General features: G+C 46.4%; 1 protein-coding gene and 1 long non-coding RNA gene across 7 annotated transcripts in view; one reads left to right on the top strand and one right to left on the bottom strand.

Moving 5' to 3' along the window:
* PDE4DIP (phosphodiesterase 4D interacting protein) overlaps positions 1-26,015 on the bottom strand; it is a 97,527-nt gene that overhangs the window by 45,428 nt on the left and 26,084 nt on the right. For 3 of the 6 annotated variants that reach the window (XM_079981004.1, XM_079981007.1, XM_079981005.1), the window contains exons 8-23: positions 20,330-20,449; positions 18,578-18,697; positions 17,978-18,070; positions 17,345-17,563; positions 16,088-16,246; positions 13,085-13,198; positions 12,462-12,599; positions 11,574-11,753; positions 11,081-11,275; positions 10,015-10,155; positions 9,388-9,469; positions 8,410-8,501; positions 8,034-8,150; positions 7,542-7,679; positions 6,894-7,006; positions 6,333-6,469 (exon numbers count right to left, since the gene is read on the bottom strand). In XM_079981004.1, the coding sequence (XP_079837130.1) occupies positions 6,333-6,469; positions 6,894-7,006; positions 7,542-7,679; positions 8,034-8,150; positions 8,410-8,501; positions 9,388-9,469; positions 10,015-10,155; positions 11,081-11,275; positions 11,574-11,753; positions 12,462-12,599; positions 13,085-13,198; positions 16,088-16,246; positions 17,345-17,563; positions 17,978-18,070; positions 18,578-18,697; positions 20,330-20,449 (2,158 nt within the window). Of the gene's footprint in view, positions 1-6,332; positions 6,470-6,893; positions 7,007-7,541; positions 7,680-8,033; positions 8,151-8,409; positions 8,502-9,387; positions 9,470-10,014; positions 10,156-11,080; positions 11,276-11,573; positions 11,754-12,461; positions 12,600-13,084; positions 13,199-16,087; positions 16,247-17,344; positions 17,564-17,977; positions 18,071-18,577; positions 18,698-20,329; positions 20,450-23,174; positions 23,298-24,386; positions 25,343-26,015 lie in introns of those variants that run through there. The other 3 variants (XM_079981006.1, XM_079981008.1, XM_079981003.1) reach the window with 3 other exon arrangements.
* LOC307218922 lies at positions 1,338-6,008 on the top strand. The gene is made up of 2 exons (XR_013840142.1): positions 1,338-4,197; positions 4,576-6,008. It is a non-coding gene; the product is annotated as an uncharacterized lncRNA (long non-coding RNA).

Genomic DNA, 26,015 nt, shown 5'->3' with positions numbered 1-26,015 from the left:
CAGCTTCACAATGTTGCATTAGCTGGCAATTAGACTGAGTGAAGGCTGCAGCCACCAATGGCAAACTAGCACTGGGAGCTTTTACGTAGGGGGGTCATTCCACGCCAGATCATCTGATTTTAATACTCGACCGTGCTCTCATGGTAGGTTTGATAAGCCAAACAATAAGAATTTAAATAAGACAAAAATTAAGCAGAAGTAATAAATCTTTAAAAAGCCAGAAGGGGAAGTTGAGGGAAGTCATGGGGAGGGTCCCCCCCTTTTGTTTATATGACAAATGTTACATTGTGTTACAGTGGTACCTCTAGATGCGAACGGGATCCATTCTGGAGCCCCATTTGCATCTAGAAGCAACGGCACGTCTGCGTACGCGGGCGTCACTTTTCGCCGCTTCTGCACATGCACGTGACGTCATTTTGAGCGTCTGCACATGCGCAAGCAGCGAAACCCGGAAGTAACGCGCTCCGTTGCTTTCGGGTTGCCGCGGCGCACAACTCGAACACGCTCATCCCGAAGCACATTCAACCGGAGGTATGAGATGTATTTGGTTGAATATTAAATTGTAAAATCCAATAAAATTTATAAAAAACAACAACAGCATCATTGACCATATTACATGTATGGGAAACAAAATAGCTTTGACCATATCATTGCACAATAAAATGAACAAGGGCTCTAAGACGAATTTTGTTTTTATTAATCAATAAAACTTAATTTTAAAAATATATCAGATGACATTATAACATAGGAGGGTACTATTTTAACTATTCTCACAAATGTGTGAGTTATTTCAAGCTCAGAGAGACCTTAAACCTGTACCAAAAAAAATATTTTTTTGTAAACAATTTACTTCAAAATCAATTTATTTTATAATGACAAAAACACCCTCATTTTTAAAACATTACAAGTACATGGTTAGCCCATTCTACAAAAAAAGTATGATAAATGTGTTAGATGTCGTTTGTGCTCTAGGGCTTATTGAACCTTCTGGGAATAAAATGACAAAAATTCACTTTGAATGGTCAGTGATCCTTTTCTGTGGCAGTTAATACCATTTTTATACCTTATTTTGAAAGAGACCACAATTAGCTTTATTTTAATACCAAAATAAGCCCAATTGGTTGAAAAATAAGTGAAACAGGCTTTTTTTTTCTAAACAGACACAGAAATTGCATTACCCTAAATCGCGTGAAAATTAAAAAAAAAAAAAATTCTCCTGCACCCAATTTTGGACCAAAAAATCTTAAAAAAATTAAATTGAGGTTATCTCATAGGTATCATAGAATCATAGAATCATAGAGTTGGAAGAGACCACAAGGACCATCGAGTCCTATCTACACATAATTTTTTTTTGGAAGAAAATCTGAGTCATAAGAGCACATGGCACCAGGTGATTTGGCGTGGAATGACACCAGGATGACACTCCAAAGGCAAAGCTGTAGAAGTTCAAAGAAAGTAACAGGTAACTAGATGACTGGCGTAGGAGGCAGGGGGACAATTGCCGGGGAGGGGGGAGGAGGTGTCTACATTAAGAGAGCCACTACATTAAGAGAGTCACTTTGGCTCTCAAGCCAAAGTTTACCTTTCTCCTGTATCAGAGAGGACAAATCTGGGTTTGCCAGCCACAGTACATGCAACAGAAAGCCACAGCTAATTCTGCCTCATAACGAATGGGTGTGGATGACACAAATATCTGCAAACTTAAGTTTGCTTCCATGTGTTGTTAGTCAAAAACAATAAGCTTCCTGGGCAGAAGAAGTCTTAGATGGAACCTTGTGAGCCCCTGTTCATAAAAAGCAGCCCAGTAAACAAATGGGAGCCATAACAAGTTTAGGCACTGCCAGCCTGTAAATAGCTATGAGGAAGGGGTGACACATCAAGGTCAGGCAGGAGAAAACCAGGAGTGAGATGCAGTACAATCACATCTTGCATGGGAGTTGAGTTCTGGAGATGGCACATATACACAAAATACAACAAGTCAATGCGCCCCCTTAGAATTGCCCCCCCGCGCCAGCCATCTTGCCTTCCAGAGCTGGCACACCAAGCAGGTATGGTGTGCACCCCCCCCCCCAATAAGGCAGAGAGCTTAAAGGGCCTCTCCACACCTGGAAAACCTTCACAAAAAGTGCTTTTAAACTCTTTGCTTTTAAACTCTCCGCCTTTCAACCAGCCGCACTTCAAACACATAAAACTGCACATAAAACTGTGCTGAAACTGCACATATTAAACATGAGTAAATTGTGATTGTACTGTAAACAGAGAAACCTCCTGGCAAATACATATATTCACAAGTTAGCAATAGAATTGCCCTAGGATGGCAAATGAATCCACAACTTAGGACAAAGCTAGGTGCCAGCATGGTTTAAAAATAAAATAGTAGGTATGGTAAAGTGATTACTGTCAGAACTGCTGTGTAAAGGGAGAAGTTTAACTCTTTTCTCCCCGACTCTGGCCCTCATGGAAGTCTTCCTCCCATGTTTTATTTATAAAAATAAAAAGTATTTTTATTTTAACCACTGGCTGATTCCCAGTGTAACATCTACTTGTGCAGAGTAGAAGGGCTCCCAGTTTCTTCTATAATTCCATGAATGAGAAAAACAGGCTTTCAATATTAGGCACGTTTTAATTAAAAGGCTTGGACTGACCTTGGGCCCCTTGCTTCACAACAAGGCTCTTGCCATAAGCTAAAGGAACCCTGTGGTTTGGGTCCTAAGGGAACTTAAGCTCAGAAAAAGGAAGTTTCCAGGCCCAGCTCCCTGCCCTGGTAGCCGACTGCTCCCCACGCCAAAGCCGCTCTGGAGGGCTGGACACAGTCCTTCCATAGACCTTAACTTACATTAGAATGCAAGTCCCCCTGAAGCCCCCACACCCACCCTATATTGTTCAGAATGATATAGGAAAGGGGCAAAGGGAAGGAAGAGGAAATTTCTCTTCTGTGAATTTCCATAACTTAACTGCTCTCAGGATCCAAGCCTGTTTTTCTTCCTCAACTAACCTAAAACGGAACAGCCCTTTCCAAAATGGTTTAGAAACTTCCTGCTTCAAAGCACAAGATCTGAGCTTGTTTCCCTGGCATCTTTAGCAGGCTTTGCTCTCATTTTCAGTCCGACTCCAGCAAGTATGAGGGCTAGGAACCTACTTCAATATAGAACACACAAAAAGCAAGTAAACACTCCATGATACACAAGAATTTAGGAGCACTCTCCCAACTCCTAGCTGAACGCGGGACAATGGCTGGCTGCTTGCATTCCACAGGTGGTGTGCTACCCAGTTACTCTCACAATGGCAATGAGGAGCCAATGGCTCTTTTCCTAGTTAAGCACTGAAAAAAGTAGGATTCACTGCACAATCTGATACACATCCACTCAGACACAAGCACCAGTGAACCCAATAGCACCTATTCTTGGTATGTAAGATTGCAGTCAAAGTTTCACCATCTGCTTCTCAAGTGAGACACAAAACAGCAGCAATAATAAATAATGCCAGCATTATGGTTGAGCGACTAAGAAAAGTTCCAAATCTAGTGGAATGATGAAGTGTCCACCTCTGTGGCCTCTGGGTCTGCCTTCAGTAATGAGAACTGATACCAAGAGAAATATTTGATCTAGCGTATATGTACCAGTAAGTTTTTGCTTTTTCTGGTGCTGAAGCACAGCAATAAAGTCTGTCCATTTCCAGCATTTGCCAGCCAGATGCTCCTAGCAGCTGACAAGTGGGGCATAAAGGAAAGCAGCTCTCCTCTGTTGTCTCCAGTAACTGGTAAACACGGGCCCTATACTGGGAATTTGCTAGTTTTTGCTGTAATAAAAAGTAGGCACAGAGAGGCTTAATCTTCTAGCTCATTGCCCACACATTAAAGTACTGCCCCAAGGAACAGCAAAAGCAAAGCATCTTGGAAGTTGACTATTCCAAGTTGGAGGTATTAGCAACCTCATTACAAAGCATGAAGGGAGTTAATTCAGGGTAAGTAACATGTCTTTACAGAATGCCACTTCAAAGCCAATACAGGCCTACAATTTCCATTGATCCATGGGTTCTTTGGAGGAAATGGAACATAATGCTTGCTGACTGACTGGGCAGAGGTTCATGTCCTCTTAGCCACCTGAATCCACAGCAATCTTTTCCAGCCATGTCAGTCCGGGGTTGAAGGCTTGCATTCCGTCTCTGTGAATGCACTCAGGATCTAGCTAAACTTAGGTAAAGGTAAAGGTAAAGGTACCCCTGCCCGTACGGGCCAGTCTTGACAGACTCTGGGGTTGTGCGCCCATCTTACTTAAGAGGCCAGGGGCCAGCGCTGTCCGGAGACACTTCCGGGTCACGTGGCCAGCGTGACATCGCTGCTCTGGCGAGCCAGAGCCGCACACGGAAACGCCGTTTACCTTCCCGCCGGTAAGCGGTCCCTATTTATCTACTTGCACCCGGAGGTGCTTTCGAACTGCTAGGTTGGCAGGCGCTGGGACCGAGCAGCGGGAGCGCACCCCGCCGCAGGGATTCGAACCGCCGACCTTTCGATCGGCAAGCCCTAGGCGCTGAGGCTTTAACCCACAGCGCCACCTGCGTCCCAGCTAAACTTAGGACCCGCCAAAAGCCAAATTTGGGCTGAATCCTGCAAGTGAAGGTAACTCCTCACAGCTGTTCTGACAGGACTTTGAATGTGCATAGGCTGATGTTTTATGAAGCTACCCTGGGTGAGATGCCTGTTAACAGGTCTTCTTTCGAAGACAGAAGTCCTTTGGCTGGCCAACTCCTATCTCTTGCAGGGGCGCAACTAGTGCCAGCGCCTTCCGTCAAGAGTTTGGGTGTAATCTTCAATGCCTCCCTTTCTATGGAGGCGCAGGTTGCAGCTACAACAAAGGCAGCATTTTTTCATCTCTGCCAAGCTAAGCAGTTGGTCCCTTACCTCTCTTGCCCTGACCTCGCCACTGTGATCCATGCGACGGTCACCTCCAGGCTTAATTACTGTAACTCACTCTATGTGGGGCTGCCCTTGAAACCAACACAGAAACTCCAGCGGGTGCAGAATGCCGCGGCAAGACTCCTTACGGGGTCTTTGCTGTGGGATCACATTCACCCAGCTGCACTGGCTCCCAGTGGAGTACAAGATCAGATTTAAGGTGCTGGTTTTAACCTTTAAAGCCCTATACGGCATAGGACCCTCGTACCTACAGGACCGCCTCTTCTTGTATGCCCCATGGAGGACCTTACGGTCTGCAAATAACAACACCTTGAAGATCCCGGGCCCCAGGGAAATTAGACTGGCCTTGACTGCCCCGGCCTGGTGAAATACTCTCCCACAAGAGACCAGGGCCCTGCAGGATTTGACATCTTTCCGCAGGGCCTGCAAGATTGAGCTGTTCTGTCAGGCTTTTGGGCAGGATGTGGTTTGACTTACTTTCCTTTGTATAAAACAAGCCCAAAGGAGGCCCCCAATTCGCTCACGGGTCCTTGTATGATCAGTGGAAACAGCTGGTCCTGGCAATTATTAACCACTCTCAATTGCCTGGATTTCAACTTGTCTGAATTAATTTTAAGATGTATTTTAATTAATTGTTGTCTGTTTTTATGCTTATTGTGTTGTTTTTATGATGTTAGCCACTCTGAGCCCAGCCTCGGCTGGGAATGGCGGGATACCTATTTATTTATTTATTTATTTATTTATTTATTTATTTATTTATTTATTTATTTTCCCACTGTGCATTACTTAGCATGGCAGTACAGGAATTGTGCCAGAATTGGGATGCAAAATCAAGGTCCAAAGACTCCCCAAGGTTAGCCAGGGAACAATTCACATAAATCACCACAATGAAGCAACATGCAACTCCCCAGACTGGCCTGCCTCCATTGATGTTATGCTTATCCCTGTGAGTTGTTATGAGGAGTCTGCTATTAAATAATTTAATTAATAAATAGCTTTGTGGAGTTAGTGGGTGAAAACACAGGGAACTGGTGCTCCGAAAACAAAACAAAACAAACAAAACAAAACAAAAGAAAACAAAACAAAACAAAACCCTCTATGACAAATGCATATTTGGTATGGCACAGAACAATTAACACAGATTCTGAGGGAGCAGGGATGGGAGAATCTTTATTCAGCCAAATGGGGGAAGAGGTGACGGGGAGCCACTAGAAAGGAATTATTGACTGCCAAAATCGATTATACAATCTCCCTGGCAAGATTGTACCAGGAACATGAATGACGCATACATGGGTTCCAGCAAGCCCTTATCAGCCTCCCAGTGTCAAGACAGGCTTGCTCTGCGCTAGCGGTCGTGTGACGGCCAGAGCTCAGAAGGCATGCTTGGGCACGACTGCCACACGCTCCTGTTCCCCACCTCCAATGCCATCCAGCGATTCCAGCCTGCTCAGGTGAGCCAGACTTCTTCCAAGAGCCTCTTCCAGTTGCCCACGGATGGCCTGGACCCGGTCCAGCTCCACCTGCAGTCTCTGTTCACGCTGAGAGCTGGCAAGACTATGCAGAAAGGGAAGCAGATTAGGAGCAGTTTAGGAGTTGTTCTGCCAAGGTCTACCACCCTCTCTCTGCTCACCACTTACTCTCATTCCTTCAAAAGCACCAACCACCTCACTCCTTGCAGCTGCCTTTCAGCAACGCTCTCGCCAACAGAGAGAAAACAGGGGAAAGCTGTGGGTGCTGCAAGGTGGGTGCTCACTTCTGACAACCTGGGTATACAAACAGTTCTTCCAAATAACACCTTGAGGGTTTATGATTTACTAAACTAGCCTATAATCTTTGTAGATATGTCAAGCAAGCAGCAAGAGGTGGGAAAGCAAGGGAACATAAGCGAAAGTTTCTAGTCGCAGCTACAAAGAAAACTCCAGCCTCTACCCATCAAATGCCTCAGCACTGGAGGCAGGGGAACAGAGCATCTCCTCACCTGTCAGGATGAGCTTGAAACTTTACCAAAGTGCTGTAGAGCTGCTTTTCGGCTTTCAGAGTTTCATTCAGCTGATTCTTCTCTGCTGCAAGCCCCTCCAATACCTGCAGCAGCTGAAAGCACAAACATTTGCCTTCACTTTGTGCTTACGTGAGCATTTTAATGCTATTTAACAGTCAAGCAAAAACAACCTTGTGCCAGATTGTGACCTAAGCTGCATTTATGCTGCTTGCTTCTCTTATTTCCTGAGGAAGATCTTGACCGAAGGCAGATGCAGGTGGACCACTCCACATACCAAGACTGCTTTTAATGGTGCTGATATCAGAGTCTTTTGCAAAGGAGGAAAGCCTCCAATTTCCCACAGACAGAGAAATAGACCCCTTAATTTCAGTGGGTCTACTCTGAGTAAAACTTGGTTTGTGAAGTGCAATCAACAGAGGGCTGCCCTTAGACTGCCGTTTGGGGATTAAATGCCTGCTCAGGAAGTTCACAGTCCTTTTCAGCCAGTCACCCTCTCACTGTAGTCTCACAGTGCTGTTGTGAGAAAAGCCTACGTAGGTAACTCTGAGCAACTTTGAGGAGCAGGAAACAGACATAAATCAAACTAGCCTGTGTCCACCACATCGCCGCGACACTTTTCTGCCATACCTGCAGTCTTCTGTTTTCAGCAACTTCCTGTCCTTGCTGTTCCATCTTGGCTACCTTTTCCTGAAGCATCAACACTTCCTGGGAAAGTCGCTCAACTACTGGCATTTCTTCAGGGTCAACCAGCTGCATTTGCAAGTCCTGGAAGTCAAGGAGAGAGTGACTTGGAGAATGGAAAAGTGCAGTCATGGCCCTGGGCCATGCGTCTACCACCAACTTCCAGTCAAGAGATCTTCCACATCATTAAAGTGTGGAGTACATCTGGAATGGGAGGCCCTGAATTAAAAACCCAACACAGGTCTTTCATTTGCAACATCCCAAAGAAGGCCTGTGATTAAACAAACTAAACCTGCTTCATATTAAAAGATTCTGCTGCTTCTTATAATTTTGCATTTAACCAAAGGTTTTCTGCTGCCAGTGTTAAATCATATACTAAGCTATACACACAGATATCTGCAGCCAGAGAGAACCAGAGTCAGGGCCCTTTTGTCCCACCTTTATGAGTTCTTCTTTTATCTGGATGCTTCTAGTCAGAGATTCAACATCAGAAGCTTGAACCTGTAGCTCCTCTTCTTGGGAGACCAGGACAGACTGAAGAGCAGCAAGTTCCAACTGTGGAGAAGAGAAACGAGAGCCAGTAACAGCAAAGAGAAGGCAAGGGAGAGAAGTGCCACATGAGGATGTGGCAAATGTTTCTCATGCTGTCTTAGGCTTGCCCATCTGCTGGATCTGTCGGCTGGCACATGACATCCTTCCCTAGGAGAACTGCCCAGAACTACAGCCCTTCCTTTCCCGCTCAGCAGGCAGCACATGGGGATGCTGGTTGTGCTGCCAGGGGTCTCTGTTCCTCAATACCTTGACTCAGACTCACTCTGCTTTCCTTCTCCTTTTGTGTCAATAGCTCAAGCTGTTCTTTGGCACCAGTAAGCTCTTCCTCAAGTCCAGCAGTTGCCTCCCAAGCTCCTGGAGAGAAAGCAGAACAATGTTAGGCTAGGATCTCATACCTCTTACCCCGTCTCACAACATTAAAAATCAAAAGCAGTGCAATCCCTTTGGAGAGAAAAACCTGGAGGTGAAGGGGAACTTTCAGTTGAAAAACAACCAGAGTAAAAAGAGTTAAGGATTCCACTTTCCTCCCAAAAGTTTTTTTTAAAATGAATACACACAGAGAGAAAGATGCATGCAACTATATAATCACATGTTGATTCAGCTTTATTTATTTAGGGCATTCCCAAAGAAACTCCTAGATCAGCAGAGAACAGGAGACAAAGTAAATTAATAAAAATTAATAAGAACAAAGCAAAATAAATAAATAATGGGAGAACAGACTCATATTCATTATTATCAACAGAGATTAACAGGTCAGCTGCTCCCCCTGCCCTCTCCCCAAAGAAACCCTGGACTAATAAAAAAGCTTTCACCGGGGCCAGAAAGGCAGTCTCAAAGCCAGGTGATTTTCCTTCAGGACTCAGGAGGGTGCTGTGCACCAAATTAAACCTAGTGCAGTGATATCCACACAAGAGACGGGGAACCTGTGGACTACAACTGCCAACACTGGTCATGATGGCTGGGGCTGATGGGAGTTGTGAGTCCAAGCAACATCTGGAGGGCAAAAGGCTTCCCATCCCTGGACTACAATGACAGGCAGCACCTGTCCAGTGTGCTCAGGCAGCGGCCGTTCCCTGGAGGAGCACAGGGCCCCTGCAGGCAAAGCAAAGAGCTCCATCTCCCTGACAAGCAGCCGTGGGCTTAGAGGTCACATGCAGCATGAAGCAGCTGAATTGTTCCTGCCAGCAAACATTCTGGGTGGCCAAGGGTTAAACTGAATGGAAGCTGCTTATGGACCAACCTTTCTCCACGTTGAAATGGCCATCTCCGTTCTTAGATGTCATGGTAGTGGGGCTCTTGCTTGAGCTTTCTTGCCTCAGTGCCTAAGAACATAAATATACACATTATTTCACTGATAATTCATAGGCCTTGAGAGTTTGAATAAAGTATTCAACTCCAAAGTTTAACAATGAGAAACTACAGTGTTTGCTCACATTCTGTTTTCTCCCTCTGAGAAGCACCAATTCTGCTCACTCACTTCAACATTGCTCTCATTTCTTTCCTTTAGGAAAGACTTCAAGGCTCTGCTCTGAAAACACTTTGCTTTAAAACTGCACACATAGGGCCAAGCTAGATGTGGTGCTAAATGCATCATTAGAAACCATTTCTCTCCATATGGTCCTGGGCTTGCAGGCCAGGCCAGGCCATCATGCAACCATTTCCCCACTTGATTCCTAAGCCCTGAGCACAAGTGGCACTGGAGGCTGAGGCTGAGCACCACTGAAGATGGAAGAGTCTGCTCAGGGCACAGATTATTGCAGCGTGGACCTCCATTTCCTCACCCCTTTTCTTTCCAAGCAGGCCTTCCCCTCCCCCTCTCAGGCCAACCTCTGGGAGGGAATGTTCTCTCACAGAAGCACATTCTTACTTCTGAGTCATCCTTCTGTAGGAGATGGGCAGTGGAAGCTTCCATCTTCTCTTGTGAAAGCTGGCCCTGCAGTTGCTGACGTAAATCTTGCAGCTCACAACTTCTTTCTATTAAAGCCCGTGCCATTTTCTCAGAAGATATCTGGTAATGATAATGATGATAATGATAATAGTAGTAGTAGTAGGACCCTGCCCATCTGATGGGGTTGTCCCAGCCACTCTGGGCAGTACTGATACATCAACTAGGACTGGTATGAGGGCCAGCCGTGAAGGCGGCTCTTCCTGGTGGTATATTGCGAGTGAAACCACTGCTGCTCCCGAGTCCCTCTGCCACTGAGGCAGAAACAAGCTGCAGCCAGGCACTGGTGGCAGAGGGACTCGGGAGAGGTGGCAGTTTCACCCAGCAGTGTAGAACTCTAGATCAGCGTACTCCTGCCCAGATCAAAAGCACACCCTGCCACATGGACTGAACCAGATATAATCTGAGGTAGGATTCCATGGGCTCTGGGGCAACTGCGAGCCTGAGCCACACCAGACAAGTCAGATTGGGTGTGGATGCCAAGCCTCCAACATCCCCTCGGAGACCACACCCAGCAACTCAGCAGGGTGGGGAGTGCGCTCACAGAATCCCTAGCCTGTCATGAGAGCCCAAGCGTGAGGTACAAATATTTGATATGGAAAGACTCCTAAACAGATTACACAAAGAAGGAAGCATACTAGACAGAAGAACCTGAGGGCATAAGAAAAATCCCGAGGGATGAGGCCAAAGGGCCATTCAGCATCCTCCTCTCACAGAGGCCCACCTGATGCCCATGGGAAGCCTGGAAACAGGGCCTGAGGGCAACAGCATCCTCCCCACTTCTGAGTCCCAGCATCTGGTTTCCAGAGACACATTACCTCTGGAAGCAGAGGAAGAACGTAGCCATCGTAGCCATGCAGGAGCTCCACCTCCCCAACCACTGAGTCTCTCTTGCTGAGACAGAGACGCCTGCAGATGCATCTGGGAGAGAGTGGCATTGAAAGCCCAAGAGAAGAGTGCCAACCCCAGTGCACAGGTGCCCACTTACACAACTCTGCTGCTCTCTGGTGTGGACAGCTTGAAGCAACTCCTGAAGCTCAGCCATTTGCTCCACAGTCTGCCGGCTCTTGTCACTGAGGAGTTCCTCTATGATCTGCTCTTTCTGCTGAAGGCAGAGATACAGCTCTTCCACAAGCTCCCTCTGCCCAAGCCCCAGCTTGCATAGCAGTTTTTCTGACAGTGCCTAGGGAAATGACAATGACAAGGATAATCAAGAGGGAGGAGGAAAGCAGGCCTTCCTATTTCAGACAGGGTGCTGAGATCAAGGAGAAGAGAAAATTTCAGAGGTTATTCAACTACGATTACCTGGGCACCATTTCTGGCAATGTACAATGACCAGCACAACCAACAACTGCTTTCTGGATTCTGGTTTAGTAACGATGTCATACCTGCAGAATGACTGTGAACCTGGATCAATCACTGGCTGAGAGGAGGGGGCAACAGTCCCAGGGCCTCCCAACAGAGCTGCCTTTCTCACTTACTTCCACTTTCTTATTCCTGTCATGCAACGCCGCCTGCAGCTGCCGGATTGTTTCCTCTTGCTCTGCCTGCCACTTGAGAGATTTTGCTTCAACTTCCTCTTTCAGCCAGCGCAAATTCTGGTAGCTTGTCAACAGCTGCTCATGTTCCAGGCCCTTTGCTTTCAGCAAGCTCTCCATTCCCTATGGGAGAGGGGAGAGAGTGAATAGCAAAGAGATCAACAGAAGGCCAAGCCAGACTTCCGTCTAGATTTCTCATGGTACAAAACAAGCAACATCTATTTCCATCAGGTCCTTTATGCACACGGCACTGGGGGGGGGGGGGCACAGCTCTACAGTGGTATGCATACTTTGGACATTTTAAGGTTTTAAGGTCCAAGTTCAACTCCTGCGATCTCTGCTGCAGAAGAACCCAATTCAGGAGAGAAAAGCCCTTTGCAGAGACTTTGGAGAGCTACTACATACAAGTAAGAGCTGCTCAACAGTGGAACGGTCTCCCACAGGAGGCTGTGGACTTACTCTCCTTCCTTGGAGGGTTTAAAGCAGAGCTTGGATGGCCATCTGTCATGGATGCTTTAGCCGAGATTGCTGCACTGCAGGGGGCTGAACTAGAGGACCCTACTCTACGGTTCTATGATTCTATGTGAGGATAGAAACGTTGGGCTGGCTTGTTGGCACCATTAGGTATAATTAAGTTGTGCTGAGTGCTACTCTGAAACTCTGGATTAACCCTAACATAGCTCAAGTCAACCTAAAAGCAATGGCAAAGGAATTGCTGCAAGAGTCGTCTTGAAGAGTGCTGCATTAATACAGTGTCAGTCTCAAGAGTGGGAGGGAACCATGGCAGACGGAAGGAATGGCATAAGCATTGCCCTTCCTGCTGCAACCCACCTGAATGGTAGCCTCATTATGGGAGAGGACCCTGCGCAGCTTTTCCAAGTCATGCTCTCGCTCTTTCACAGCCAAGCGAAGCTGCTGCAGCTCCTGCTCCTTGTCTTCAAGCACACAGAATTTCTCATCAACCGCTTGCTGCAACAAAAAAGGCCACGAGTGGGCAAAGAAGTAGCGTGCGTCACAAACTCAAGCAACCAAGATTATAATTTAATAAAATACATATAAACTATTTAAATGGTTTACAAACATAGAAAAAGGGTTCCACAATATTGTGGAACTCACAACTCTCACCCCACTCATCGTTAGGAAGGAGATTCAGCTCCCCTTCCCCTCTTCAATGCGCCAGACAAGAGAGAAAAGAGGACATCTGCTCTTGGCACTGCAAGGGCCGGTCCAAGACATTTGGCTGCCTGAGGGAAAGGGCAAGATGCAGCCCCACCCCCTACAGAAGCCACCCAGACTGCCACCTAAGAGCAGCAGGCCACCTCAGAGGTGCAGAGCAGGGTGCTCTGTGCTCCGCAAAACCTACCAGCTGAGGAGACCTGGAACAGCAAAGGATGGCACCAGTGTGAACACAGAAAAAATACACAACAGATTGCGCTGGACACCTCTGTAATTACCTCCAGGATGGCATCCCTGTCTTTGATTCGTTGTTGCAATTTCTTCACCATATTATCAGCTGATGTGGGGCTCTTGTCCAAGCTCTGGTGATACTGAATAAGTTCCTTAGATTCCTGCAGAAATGGAACATATTGACACCATCAATAACACCTGAGCAACTTTAGAAAGCTCCAAGAGAGAAGCAATGCTGGTGAGAGATCCAAGTGTTCTTGGGAAGGCAAATGAAGCAGTTGTGAATAGGGACAAGGAGGCAACTTTTCTGACCCACATTTACCCAAGGTCAGGGCACAAGCCACAGCCAAGCATGGCCTTTTATCATGAGACAGCAAGGACTGGCCCAGCACCTTCGACTCCTTTAACCTTGACTGGCCACTGCAATGTACTCTAGAGCAGCCTAGATAGGGCTTACCTTGAAAGCTTTCTGAAAAACCATTGCTCACAGGATGGGGGTAGCCAGAAGCAGTCCGAATCTGAGTGAATTTATCTGCAAAAAAAGCTTTGCACAATCGTTGCAGGAGATCTTGGGGTCTATACCAGGCCCTGATGGCAAAGGTGGTTCCGTTAAATTACGAACCACCTGAAAGAGTCTCCTGCTGCTATTTTCTGCAGATGCAATAGAGGCAGTGAAGAAAGTGAAAAGTGAAAGTCCTCTTCGCCGTCGCTTGGTAGGCTCAGCGTTGAGCTCTAGCCTGTGTCCAGTCAGATTCAGAATGAGTTTTCTGCCACTGGCACCCTAACTGTCTCAGCGGTTGTTTCCGTGATTGGAGAAGGCAATGAACACATGCAAAGGGTAGGCAGTGGCTAGAGTGGGGAGGGAGGGAGGAGGCTTGTATTCGCAATATACTGCCGGGTTGGAAATTCTGAAATCCTTAACTGCAGTCAAGACCTCAAACTGCTTTGGGGCAATGTTTTGATACATCACCCAGCCCTACTATGTATCTGATCATAATGCAGTTATGTGGGGGCCATAACCTGGGGAAAGCTTCTAGTATCTGGTGTATTGATATGTCTTTACTTAATGATTAACATTTTGTTCAACCAAAGTGGGAAGAGACTATACAATATTTTGAACTGAATTAAGCAACAACCTCTGTATGAAAGTCTGAATGGGAAGCGTACAAAGCACGTATCAGTGGACATATTATAGCACCTGCCTCCAATAAAAATCAGCTTAAAAACAAGGGAAAGAATAACTTGATAAATGAAAGAATCTTGGGCACAAATGATTAGAAATCCATCTACAAAATACAAAAAAGTATGAATTAAATAATATTCTTTCTCAACAGACAGAATTCATGCTTGCATGTACAAAGAAGAAATACTAGGAAAATGGTGAAAAAACAACCATGATCTTGGCTAATTGTTTAAAACAAAAGAAAGACAGAGCATTGATTCCCAGTATTAGAGGGGCGACCAGTGAATTATAAAATTCTCCAAGTGATATTAATACCCAGGTTTTTAAAATTTCATGCAGAATGGGCAACTCAATGAAAGTAGAAAAGGAAGATACACGTGTCCTTTTTTAAAAAAATAAAATACCAAATTTAAACCGTATACAAAAAATTTTTAGCATCTCTGATTTTAAGATCTGGATTAGATGGATTCCCATCTGAATGATTTAAAACTGTGTGGATCTTCTAGCATCAAAACTATGTTTATTATATGAAGAGGGGAATTCTTTCAATGACATTCAATCAAGCATATATCGGTTATACCAAAACCAGACAATATCATTAACTAATGTAAATATAAATATTTTAACAACCGTTTTGGCAAATAGAGTGCAACAAGGGATATTGCCAATAATAATGAGTGACCAGGCAGGATTCACTAAAACTAAACATGCTTCAGACAATATCAGGCTAGTGGCTGATCTAATAGATTTAAATAGAATAAGAAAGTAATCTTTTTTTTAGGATACTGAAAAAGCTTTTGATAAAATTTATAAACAGTACATGCAGGAAGTGCTGGCTAGATTAGGATTTCCTTTGATATTTGATGCATCCACATCCAAGACACAGGAAATACTCAAACACTTGACTGAATCCTTAGAAGCTAACCCCCCCCCCCAGCTATTACTTTTTACAGAGGTTTAGTGTCAATCTGACACACAGACTTTGAGAAATGAATGGAATAAAGAATTAACAAGCCTCATCTTAACTGAACAATGGGATAATGTTTTAGCCTGTTTCTAGTGTGTTGTTAGATTCCTAGCAATGCACTGTAAGCCAAAAGCAGAATTAAATAAACCTTCCATTACTGAGCTTTTCCTTTGAGTACATCCCAATATGCTCTGTTGGCACCAACTGGTGTGAAATGGCTGCTGGGTGTTTGAGCCTCATTGTGGTGGGTGTCATTCCTTTTCTTTACTATACTTTTCACATATTTTAGCCAAGTAAAAGTGAACAAAAATGCAGTTCCCCACAAATCTTATAATAAATGTGTGCTGAGTTGCAATAGGTTCATTTCCCCGTGCATCGTTACATGAAGGAGAAGTAGAGCTGGGTATCATCCGCATATTGATGAACACCCAGCCCAAATGCCCTGATGATCTCTCCCAGCGGCTGCATGTAGATGTTGAAAAGCATGGGGGAGAGGACAGAACCCTGAGGCACCCCACAATTGAGAGCCCAGGGGTCTGAACACTCATCCCCCAACACCACTTTCTGAACACGGCCCAGGAGGAAGGAGCGGAACCACTCTAAAACAGCTCTACACCACTCCTCTGTTCTTTTGAATATGTTATAGCCTTTGTGAGAAAAGACAGAACTACTGCAAAAAAATATACAGGATGACAGCATCATGCAGATGAACAAAGCTGGTTAATTCCAGACTAGTGTGGAAGATTCCCTTTAGCAACTGTATTTCCCAACCCAACACCAACAACTCTGGGAACTGTTTTGGTTTTATCTTTGGACCTTCGCACCTGTTAAACACACACACCATCTGAAATAAGGTGTGTTTTTGCCCAAACAGAATTTAACAACCCATCTGTATCTCACCTGTAGAAGCTGTTCTCTGCAAGCCAGCCTGTGCTTCAGATGCTTCAGTTTCAGCTCTTGTTTCTGCATCTCTGACCATCTTTCTCTTTCCAAAGTACAACATTGCCAGTTTTTGTTCTGCAGCTCTGTTCTTACTTGTTGAAGAGCACAACGTAGCTCCTGGAAACCAACACAACAATGTAGTCATTAGTCAATCAGGCCTGGAAGCATCTCTGGAGCTCTCAAGAGGGCAGAAAGGTTGAACTGAGCTGCAACAGGGAAAGCGACAGGACTGCTCACACTCCCCAAAAGGCAAACTCTGGCCATTTCCACCACACTGCCACAAACCGGTTGTGTGAACCTTACTTTTACAGTTAGTAACATGAGGCTTTTTATTTGTGACATGAAAACATTTTCTGGCCCTTGAAGTACAGCAAAGTACAATGCAAGACATTCAGCTGTTCAAGCTCCATTTAGGCCTGGTCCCTTACCTTTCTCACCCTGATCCGGCCACAGCAATCCATGTGACGGTCACCTCCAGGCTTGATTATTGTAACTCGCTCTATGCAGAGCTGCCCTTGAAACTGACCCAGAAACTCCAGCAGGTGCAGAACGCCACAGTGAGGCTCCTTATGAGGTCCTCACCGTGGGACCACATTCAGCCAGTTCTATACCAGCTGCACTGGCTCCCGGTGGAGTACAGGGTCAGGTTTAAGGTGCTGGTTTTGACCTTTAAAGCCCTACATGGCCTAGAAGTCTCGTACTTACAGGACCGCCTCCCCTGGTATGCCCCGCGGAGGACCTTAGTGTCTGCAAACACTAATACTTTGGAGGTCCCGGGCCTCAAGGAGGTTAGACTGGTCCCGGCCTGGTGGAACGCTCTGCCGCAAGAGACCAGGGCCCTGCAGGATTTGACATCTTTCTGCAGGGCCTGCAAGACGGAGCTGTTCTGCCAGGCCTTTGACCTCCCTCTTTCTATGGGACCAGCACGGATGGCCGGGCCTGATGAATATTTAATATTCCTTACCACTATAGTTGTTGCCATTCAATTTCATTTTGATTTTAATGTGATTTTGAACTCTATTTTAATCAATCGTTTGTGTTTTTATTGTATTATATACTTGGTGTTAGCTGCCCTGAGCGTGGTCCTGGCCGGGGAGGGCGGGGTATAAATAAATATTATATTATTATTATTATTATTATTATTATTATTATTATTATTATTATTATTATATTTTGAGGGGTGAAAAGGGCTCAAGGAACGAATTCATGCCATACCTGGTTGTGTTTCCATGCAGCCTCTTTCTGCTGCTGCTCCTCTTGCAGCCATGTTTCTGCAAGGCAGGAGGTCTTCCTGGCCTCAGCCAGCTGGAGATCCTTTTTCTGCTGAGCCGTCTTCAGTTGCTGCACTTCCAGCCGAGTGAAGAAAAGTGTGTTCTGTACCTCAAGGAGTGCTGCCGGCTGTGTCTGCTGCAACATGGAGGAGCCCCCTGGGATCTGCAGAAAGGTGAAAACAGAAAAGGCGGGGGGGGGGGTTAAGACTGAAATCACTGCCCAGAAAAATGCTGGAGCTTTTAAAAGTGCATTCCATGGTATATCATAGGCTCTTGCCGGTAGCCAATGCTGCAGGCAAAATTCTTTAAGGGTGGAACATTTTCAGACAGTGAGGACGTAGCTAGTGGCATCTGCATGTACACTACATAATCTGAATAGCTTGGCTGTGTATTTTGTCTCCTTGGAATCTAATGGGGATTATCTTTGTTTACCATATATTACAATCTACAGCTAATTTTCTTGAAATACAGTACTCTAAACATCAGGGCAATATACTTTGAACCTCTAGTTCAAATGTCTGGGATAAGACAAGACATATTCGATATAAGACAAGAAATATCAAAATAAGATACATACCTGCAATTGCCCAAGTTGGGTTTTATGTAGTGTGTCTTGTAGTTTGGCTATTGTCTCATTCTGCCCTTCAATTACACGGTACAGTTCTTCAGACTACAGGACAGAATTGAGCAGTGAGAAATTAGCAAAGGCACCTATCACCTCCCCCTCCCGAGACATAATCTGTAGTGGGGTAGTTGAGATAATGGATTTCAACATTGCATTATTTCACATGTTCTCTCTGCACAAGCGCTGCCACTTGCTACAAGGAGCAATCTCCCAACTCCTCCCCTGAGTGCTGTTCTGGGGGGGGTGGTCCCCTGAATCCCCACCAGAGCCTATTTCTGGTAGGGCACAAAGCAGAGGCCCCACTGCACAAGACAGAGTCCTTCAGTTGGTGGGCATGTTCGGGAAATTCCGCCCCAAGGTGCAACAAGACTGTTAGAATTTCCTAAAATGCTGTACCAGAAAGGACAGCTCACCCCATTCTCTATAGAATTATCTTACCCAATTTCACATACTGGGAAGATTTCATATGCTACAAATAACAGTTAGTTGTAATTTTGAATCACTGGCTCTATTTCAGCATTTACTGGACAAGGAGATGGCAACACTACAAACCTCTTTCTCTTTGCTCTTCAAGGTCTCATTCAAGGTCTGGATTTTGTGATCCTGTCTCTGGGATGTATGCTGAACAGACTTCAGTTCAAAATCCATCTCATTCAGTTTCTCTTGCAGCTGCTAAATGTCGTAAACAAACACACACTTTGAACTCGACCACATAAGATATTCTTTTCCATTCTCAGTACAGGCACACCTCAGGGACAATACAGGTTTGGTTCCAGACCACCAAAATAAAGGGAATATTGCAATAAAGTGAGCCCCACAATTTTCTTTGTTTTCCAGTGCATATAAGTTATGTTTACACTCTACTGAGGTTTATTAAGCCAGGCCCCGCTGGCTGCAGGGGTGGAGTGGAGAGGGAGGCAGCTTCCTTTCTCTGGAAGCAGCTGTGCTGCCTACAGCTGCGCCCACATCCTCGTAAGGAGAAGTATCTGCAAAGTGCAATAAAATGAGGTATGCCTGCGCAGCTTTAACCTACTGCTGAATTACTCAACCTTTCTACATATTTACATGAACTGCAATTTCCTAAGCCTCCAACATATATTGTGTTATTGGAAAGTTTACTGCCCCATAATTTTGGGAAATTTTAGATGAAACCTGAGGATTTAAGTTTTCATTTTTAAAGTAAATGTGTAATACACACCCCCTAGCCTCACCCTAGTGTTAGGTTGCATTTTGTGATACTAGCAAACTGACTGCTTCTGACTGCGACAGATCACATCCACAGGCTGTAATGACAATGTGTGCGTGTGTGTAACACACTGATGGCTCCAACTGGCCCAGAACAGTTTTTTAGGCTTGAGCACAAAAGTTTAAGCCCACATGCCCCAACCCATGGATTCAGTTGTCTCAACACAAATGCAGAGTATGGGAAACAAACAAGATGAAATGGAGCTTTCAATTCAGGATGGCAAATATGGCCTGCTAGGTATTACTAGGTATTTAGGGACGCAGGTGGCGCTGTGGGTTAAAGCCTCAGCGCCTGGGGCTTGCCGATCGAAAGGTCGGCGGTTCGAATCCCTGCGGCGGGGTGCGCTCCCGCTGCTCGGTCCCAGCGCCTGCCAACCTAGCAGTTCGAAAGCACCTCCGGGTGCAAGTAGATAAATAGGGACCGCTTACCAGCGGGAAGGTAAACGGCATTTCCGTGTGCGGCTCTGGCCAGAGCAGCGATGTCACGCTGGCCACGTGACCCGGAAGTGTCTCCGGACAGCGCTGGCCCCTGGCCTCTTAAGTGAGATGGGCGCACAACCCCAGAGTCTGTCAAGACTGGCCCGTATGGGCAGGGGTACCTTTACCTTTACCTTAGGTATTACTGAAACCTGATGGGATGAGACTCGTGACTGGAATGTAGGAATTGAGGGGTATAACCAGTTCAAAAGGAACAGACCAAGCAGGGATGAAGAGTCCCCACCCCAGTCTTAGGAGGAAGTGCACAGCATCGAAAGTGCTGAGGCAATAGGACTGTGTCTGGTTGTCCCCAGCTCTGCATTCCCATGTCTTGAACAAAGTGTTTTTCATCTAACACACATCGTCTGAAGTATGGAATCTAAACCCTTCCAGCTTTTGAAAATAGGACCGAACCTATGCATTTTTGACTACGGGCACAGGCACCTGTAGATGTTATGACCACCATACAACTAGACATAGGCCAGGAAAAGGCTATAGATGTCTCACCATGTGTTGTGTTTACTCACACACTAGCCCCAAATCTATTTAATGCACTTTTGACTTTTATTATTTAAAAAATACCTTGTTGGTAGTATCAAGGCAGCTGATTTTTTCCAGCAGTTCTACATTATTTAGTTCAGATGCTTGTTTGTCTTGTGATAAGTTGCTTGGAGTCAGTTGCTGCTGGTCTTCAAACAAATACTGAAAAGGGTGAGAAAAAAGTGACATTTGCTCAGATAAGGTTCCTTTTGCAGTTTGCTTCCATTGTTATATAGCTCAGCAGGGAAATGGACTGGTAAATGAAGGAGATTCACAGTGAGAGGCTATCCTTGGGACCATTTAACCCTTCCAATTCCATAAACACAGCTTTCAAGTTCCCTGACATTTCCATTTTCTACCCAAATATCTAATTTTCCATCAGTTACTAATTAAAGTATCATTAATTATCCCTTCCAGTAGCACCTTAAAGACCAACTAAGTTAGTTCTTGGTATGAGCTTTCGTGTGCATGCACACCTCTTCAGATACACTGAAACAGAAGTCACTCAGACCCTTCTATATAGTGAGAAGGTGGGGGGTATTACTCAGAAGGGTGGTGGGATTGGGTGATTGGCAGATAGCTGTGATGAGTGGTCTTTAAGGTGCTACTGGAAGGAACTTTTTTATTTTGTTTTGACTATGGCAGACCAACACGGCTACCTATCTGTAACTGAAATTAATTATCCCCTTCGCCTGCTCTTCCCAATTCCATTTCTTGCTATTCATTCCTCATTCCTCCTCATTGTTCTAGCAAAACTAACCAGAACTCAAGTTACTTTGTTTCTTCAAGCTGTACTGGAGCTAATATGTCTAGTACAAGAAGTCTGTGTGAGTTTATTATTAAAATATTTCCTGCCTTTCTGACACACAATGACATTCAAGGCAGCTCCAAAATATTTGTTCTCTGTTGCACAATTTCCCCTCATACTCCTTTAAGTCACTAAGCAAGGAGTCTGATTCATGTTCATCAGCACAAAGTTGCCTCAACTCCATGACTTCCTACTGAGGTAATCTGTAGTCTTTATCACTTTCCCCATGGTGGCAAAAGCAAGGTCTGGCATTAACAACAATTGTGTCCTGTGCCTTGAAAGTCTGTACTGCAACCAGGCTCAGACTCACCGCTGAGCTTCAGGATCCAGAGGTGTCTAGGGAAATCACTGTGCAGGGACCTGTACCTTAAATAGCCCCACTCTGTGCTGCCCCTGAATTGTGGAGTAAAAATATTTCATAACCCTTTTGCTTCATCTGAGTGCCCTCCCAAATGCCATTAAAGGTCTGATGTATGGAATATCCTCTCTATAGTGAACAGATTTAGCTTCTGATATCTGAATCTGTCACAGTGACGTCAAACAAACATTTCCTGGGGAAAACCTGAATGGCTCCATCTTTCCCAGAGCACAGCCTTTTCTGAGTGAGGGCAATACGCTACTGCTGACAGCTCTACTCAGACAGTTTCTTGTCACAGCCTTACTAAGCTGCGTCCAAATTAATGAGTTGTTGTTTTATAGGGAAGACCAGGATCTTTTTCTGCTGCTAGCTGCTCATCACTCCTCCGCAGGTAAAAAAACTGTGTATTCCTAATAAAGTATGTCTAAAACAACAATGCTACTAATGTCCCACATGCTCCAAAAGCTATACACACTTGCAGAAAAGTTGTGTACTGTATTAAGCTGCTTGGAAATTATTCTGTGTCACAGTAACAAAGAACAGAGAATGAATTCCAAGAGCTTTTGCTTGCTAGTGTTTCAAGGGGGTGGTGGTATAATACGGCTCTTCTATCATTGCTTGTTACTTTATTGCCATTAAAATTACTGTTTTCATTATTTTGTAATGCTTTTTCCTATTTGACATTTCTTGGTGTTTTTAAGATGATTACTTTTATTTGTTAGTTTCAAATACTTGTACCCCACCATTCAGGACAATGGCATGACAAAGCGGCTTACCATCACAATTAAAAAGCAATAGATTTAATCAGTAGGTTGAGTAAAATTAAGCAGCCACTAAAAACAGCAGGTCAACATAAAACCATTAAAAGAAAAGCTACATGAGACAAGTCATTGGGGCTCATTTAAGGGAACCCAAGAGGAGCTTGCTGATTATTTTGAGAGTAGTTTCAAAGATCTACAGCCACTCCTTGGAGTAAAAACATATGTATTATTCAATGTATGGTGGAATTTTAAAACCAAGCCACTTAGCTCCTCTGTTTTTACCAACTAGTTTATTCCATCCTGTCTCCAAAAAACAACCATAATATACCTAGTTCTCACTCCAACTCCCTTTTATTACCCAGACAAGCCTGTGAGGCAGGTTCGGCTTAGGCAGGCTGCCCTAAGTGAAGCTCAAGGCTCAGTACAGATTTGATTCTAGGTTTCCTCAGAGTTAATCTGACATTCTAGCCCTTAATGCTGGGAGGCATCATCACCTTGGCATCCTAAAACTGCATCAGTGTCTTACTTCAGATGTTAAGCACAGAATACAATATCTGGCTCAAGTACCAGATATCAAGTTTTCTAGCAGACATGTAACTTGGCCCGTTTCTGATTTTCCACGTACAGCTTTAAAGCAAGCCGTATCTGGATTAAAAAGGCCTCCTCTGTTGCAATTTGACAATGAAAGCAACCCTGGCTGGTGACAGTATTTTGTTGCCCTCAAAGATAAGAGTGTGGGTTTGTAAATGATCAAAACAGAAAATTAAATCCATTATCTTCTTAAAATTAAACACGGGTTATTCTCTGGCACAGTGGCCTTCAAACTCTTGCATACCCAGCTCCTATGTTCAGCATGCACTTTTAATATTTTTCTCAAATATGATTTTACTACAACTGATCTGACCTTTTCTCTTTAGCTTGTGAGACCCACCCCACGGGCACAATCCGATGCACACTTACCTGGGAGGAAATTCCATTGTACTTAATGGGACTTAATTCTGAGTAAACATGCATGGGATTGCCAGGTAGCCACTCAAGTTATGGGTCAAAAAGGCCACACACCAGCTGAAGGCCAACAGATTTGGGGGTCTTTTCAGTGCTACGACAATTGCAGTCTTGTCATACCTACTGACTTCAATTTAAGCCGAAGCTCTAGAAAAGGACCTACTTCTTTGCAATAGTGATAACCCCAAGGTTTAACAGAACAAGATTTTCTCAAGGTGTTACAAGCTCAATATAATCCTCAACCGCAAAAGGCTTCGGAGGCTCAGCTCTTAATGCGAAGCTTCCACTACTGTGTTTAAAAGCAGTTCAGTGAGCTTCCCCTAATCGAAGCTGGATGATAACTAGATGAAAATGCCATTGTCACCAATCATTGGTATGCATTTTTTAAATTTTCTGCTGCTAGCTGAAATCAGCACTTATCACTGACGTGAATCCAATTCGGCTGACATGGATGTTTCTAAATTAAAGATGACAGAGGCACAATTTCTTAAATACAACCAGAAGTTGAACTTAATGAGATTTCAAATTCTAGCAAAGCCAAGAGAATCCAGGACTCCATTGCATATGGTACCTAGAATGTTGGCAACTGCAGCTGACACAGTTCTAGGGGAGCTGTCATTAATTCAAGGTGACACCAATTATTTAGAATATCTAAACTGCAGAAGTCTGTCTATAGGCAGCACAACCCCATATTAGATACCATCTGTACAAGGTCACTAAGAGGAGAGAAAATTGTCACAATGCTGCCAGGTGTACAGTACCTTTACAAGACCACCCCCTCCTCAATCCATGCCTTTTAAGGGTTTCTCCTCCTTCAAAAATAATTTTGCCAACTTTGCAGTTTCACATTTTGTACTTAATTACATGACAGCACAGAAAGCGGGATTTTGTTCTGCTGCCCTGATGCTCAACACATCCACTTGGGGGGAAAGCACTGCTTTGTTGCACAAAGTCCAATATACGTTTTGAATAAAATGCATTCTTAACGGTAAAACGAAAAGAAGGATTTGTAGCCCCTTTACATGCGCGGCCAGCCGCTCCTTCGGAAACCTAAAAAGGAGCTGGCCGAGGGCCTCGCCGGGAAACAGGCTTCTCCTCCCCGCTCGGCTCCCTCCCGGCCCCCGACAGCAGCCCTTCCTTCCCCGCGGCGGTCCGGGATGGCGCTACCTTCGGCCGCAGCGGGACGTAGTCGGCGCACAGCTCTTCCCACAGCTCGCGCAGCTCGGGCGCCTCGCTCGGAGCCCCGGCCGCCCCCTCGGGGCTTCTCCGCGCCGGCACCGGCAGCCGGCTCCCGCGGGGGCTGCGCACGGGCTTGCAGCCGAAGGCCTTCAGCAGGCTCAGCGCCGCCGCCAGGCCGCCGCCCGCGGGCCCCGACGCCAGCGACTCCAGCGAGGACGAGCCGGCTTCCTCGGCGCACCTCCGCCTCCGCCCCGGCCCGTCCGCCTCCGCCTCCGCCGCCTCGTCGTCCAGGCTCTCTCCGTCGGCGGGGCGCTGGGGCTGCCCGGCGCTCTTCGCCGCCGCCGCCGCCGCCGCCCTCCGCGGCACCCGGCACACGGCCTCGTAGTCGGCGTCGGCCACGCGCAGCGCCGCGCAGCCCCGGCACCGTCGCGGGGCTCCGGGCGGCTGCTCGTCGGCGCGCGCCTCGCCCTCCGTCCAGCACTCGAGGCCCGAGAAAGCGAAGTCCTCCTGGAGCAGCGCCAGGTAGCGGGCGTCCCAAGCGCCCCCGCCGCCCGGCTGGCCCTCCGGCTGGCCCTCCGGCGGGGCCTGGGGGGCGCCGTTGGTCCTCCGGTAGAGGGCGGCCAGGCACAGCTTGAGGCGCTCCTTCTCCAGCAGCAGCCGCTGCAGGCGCTCCAGCGACAGCGCCTCGACGCGCGCGATGACCGTGTCGAAGCGGTAGACGCGCTCGAGCAGGAAGGCGCACTTGCCGCAGGCGAACTCGGCGCGCCCGTCGCGGGACACCTCGCGCCCCGTCGCGTGAGCCAGGAGCACCTGCAGGCTGGGCCGGGAGGGCGGCGGCGCGGGAGACGGCGGCGCCCCCGACGCCCCGTGGAAGAGCCAGCGCCGGTGGGTGCCGCACAGCGCCCGGCCGCACACGCGGCACCACTCCGAGCGCATCCCCAGCGCGGCCCCGAGCAGCCGCCCGCCGCCCGCAAGAGATGCTCCGGCCGCGCCCGCGCCCGGTCCCCCGGCAAGATGGCGGCCGCAGCCGGCCCGCGGAGGCTTCTGGGAGTCGTAGTCCCCCGCCCCGCCCCGCCCGGCAGCTCTTCAGCATCCCGTTCTCAGAGCAGCAGCCTCCCGGCTCTCCCGGCCGGCCCGAGGGGAAGGGGCCCCAGCACCCGGCGATGCAGACAAAACCCTCCAAGGAAGAATGGAGCGAGCTTTTTCCTCCCAATCTGGAGGGCAGGACTTGAACCAATGGGCTCAGGTCTGTATTAGAAAGAACTTTCTGACGGGAAGAAGAGCTGTTCCGCCGTGGAACGGTCTCCCTCTAGAAATTGTGGACTGGCCTTTCTTGGAGGTTTTTAAGCAGAGCTTGGATGGCCATCTATCCCGGATGCTTCAGTTGAGATCCCCACATTGCGGGGGTTGGACTAGATGACCGCTGAGCGTCCCTTCCAGCTCTACAGCTCTATAATTACGCCATCTAAAATGAACTTTCATGCAATCAGGATTTAAATACATAGAACACACTAAAAACCAGAAAAATAAACTTTTAGGCAAACCTTAAATGTACAGTCACATCAGATATGCAAATTCAGATGCTTTGAGCTTGCATTATGTATGTGAAAGGGAAGA

This window comes from Podarcis cretensis (assembly GCF_951804945.1).
Source record: "Podarcis cretensis genome assembly, chromosome: 6".
In the NCBI taxonomy this organism is placed as follows: Eukaryota; Metazoa; Chordata; class Lepidosauria; order Squamata; family Lacertidae; genus Podarcis; species Podarcis cretensis.
This window is presented reverse-complemented; position numbering and strand designations above follow the sequence as displayed.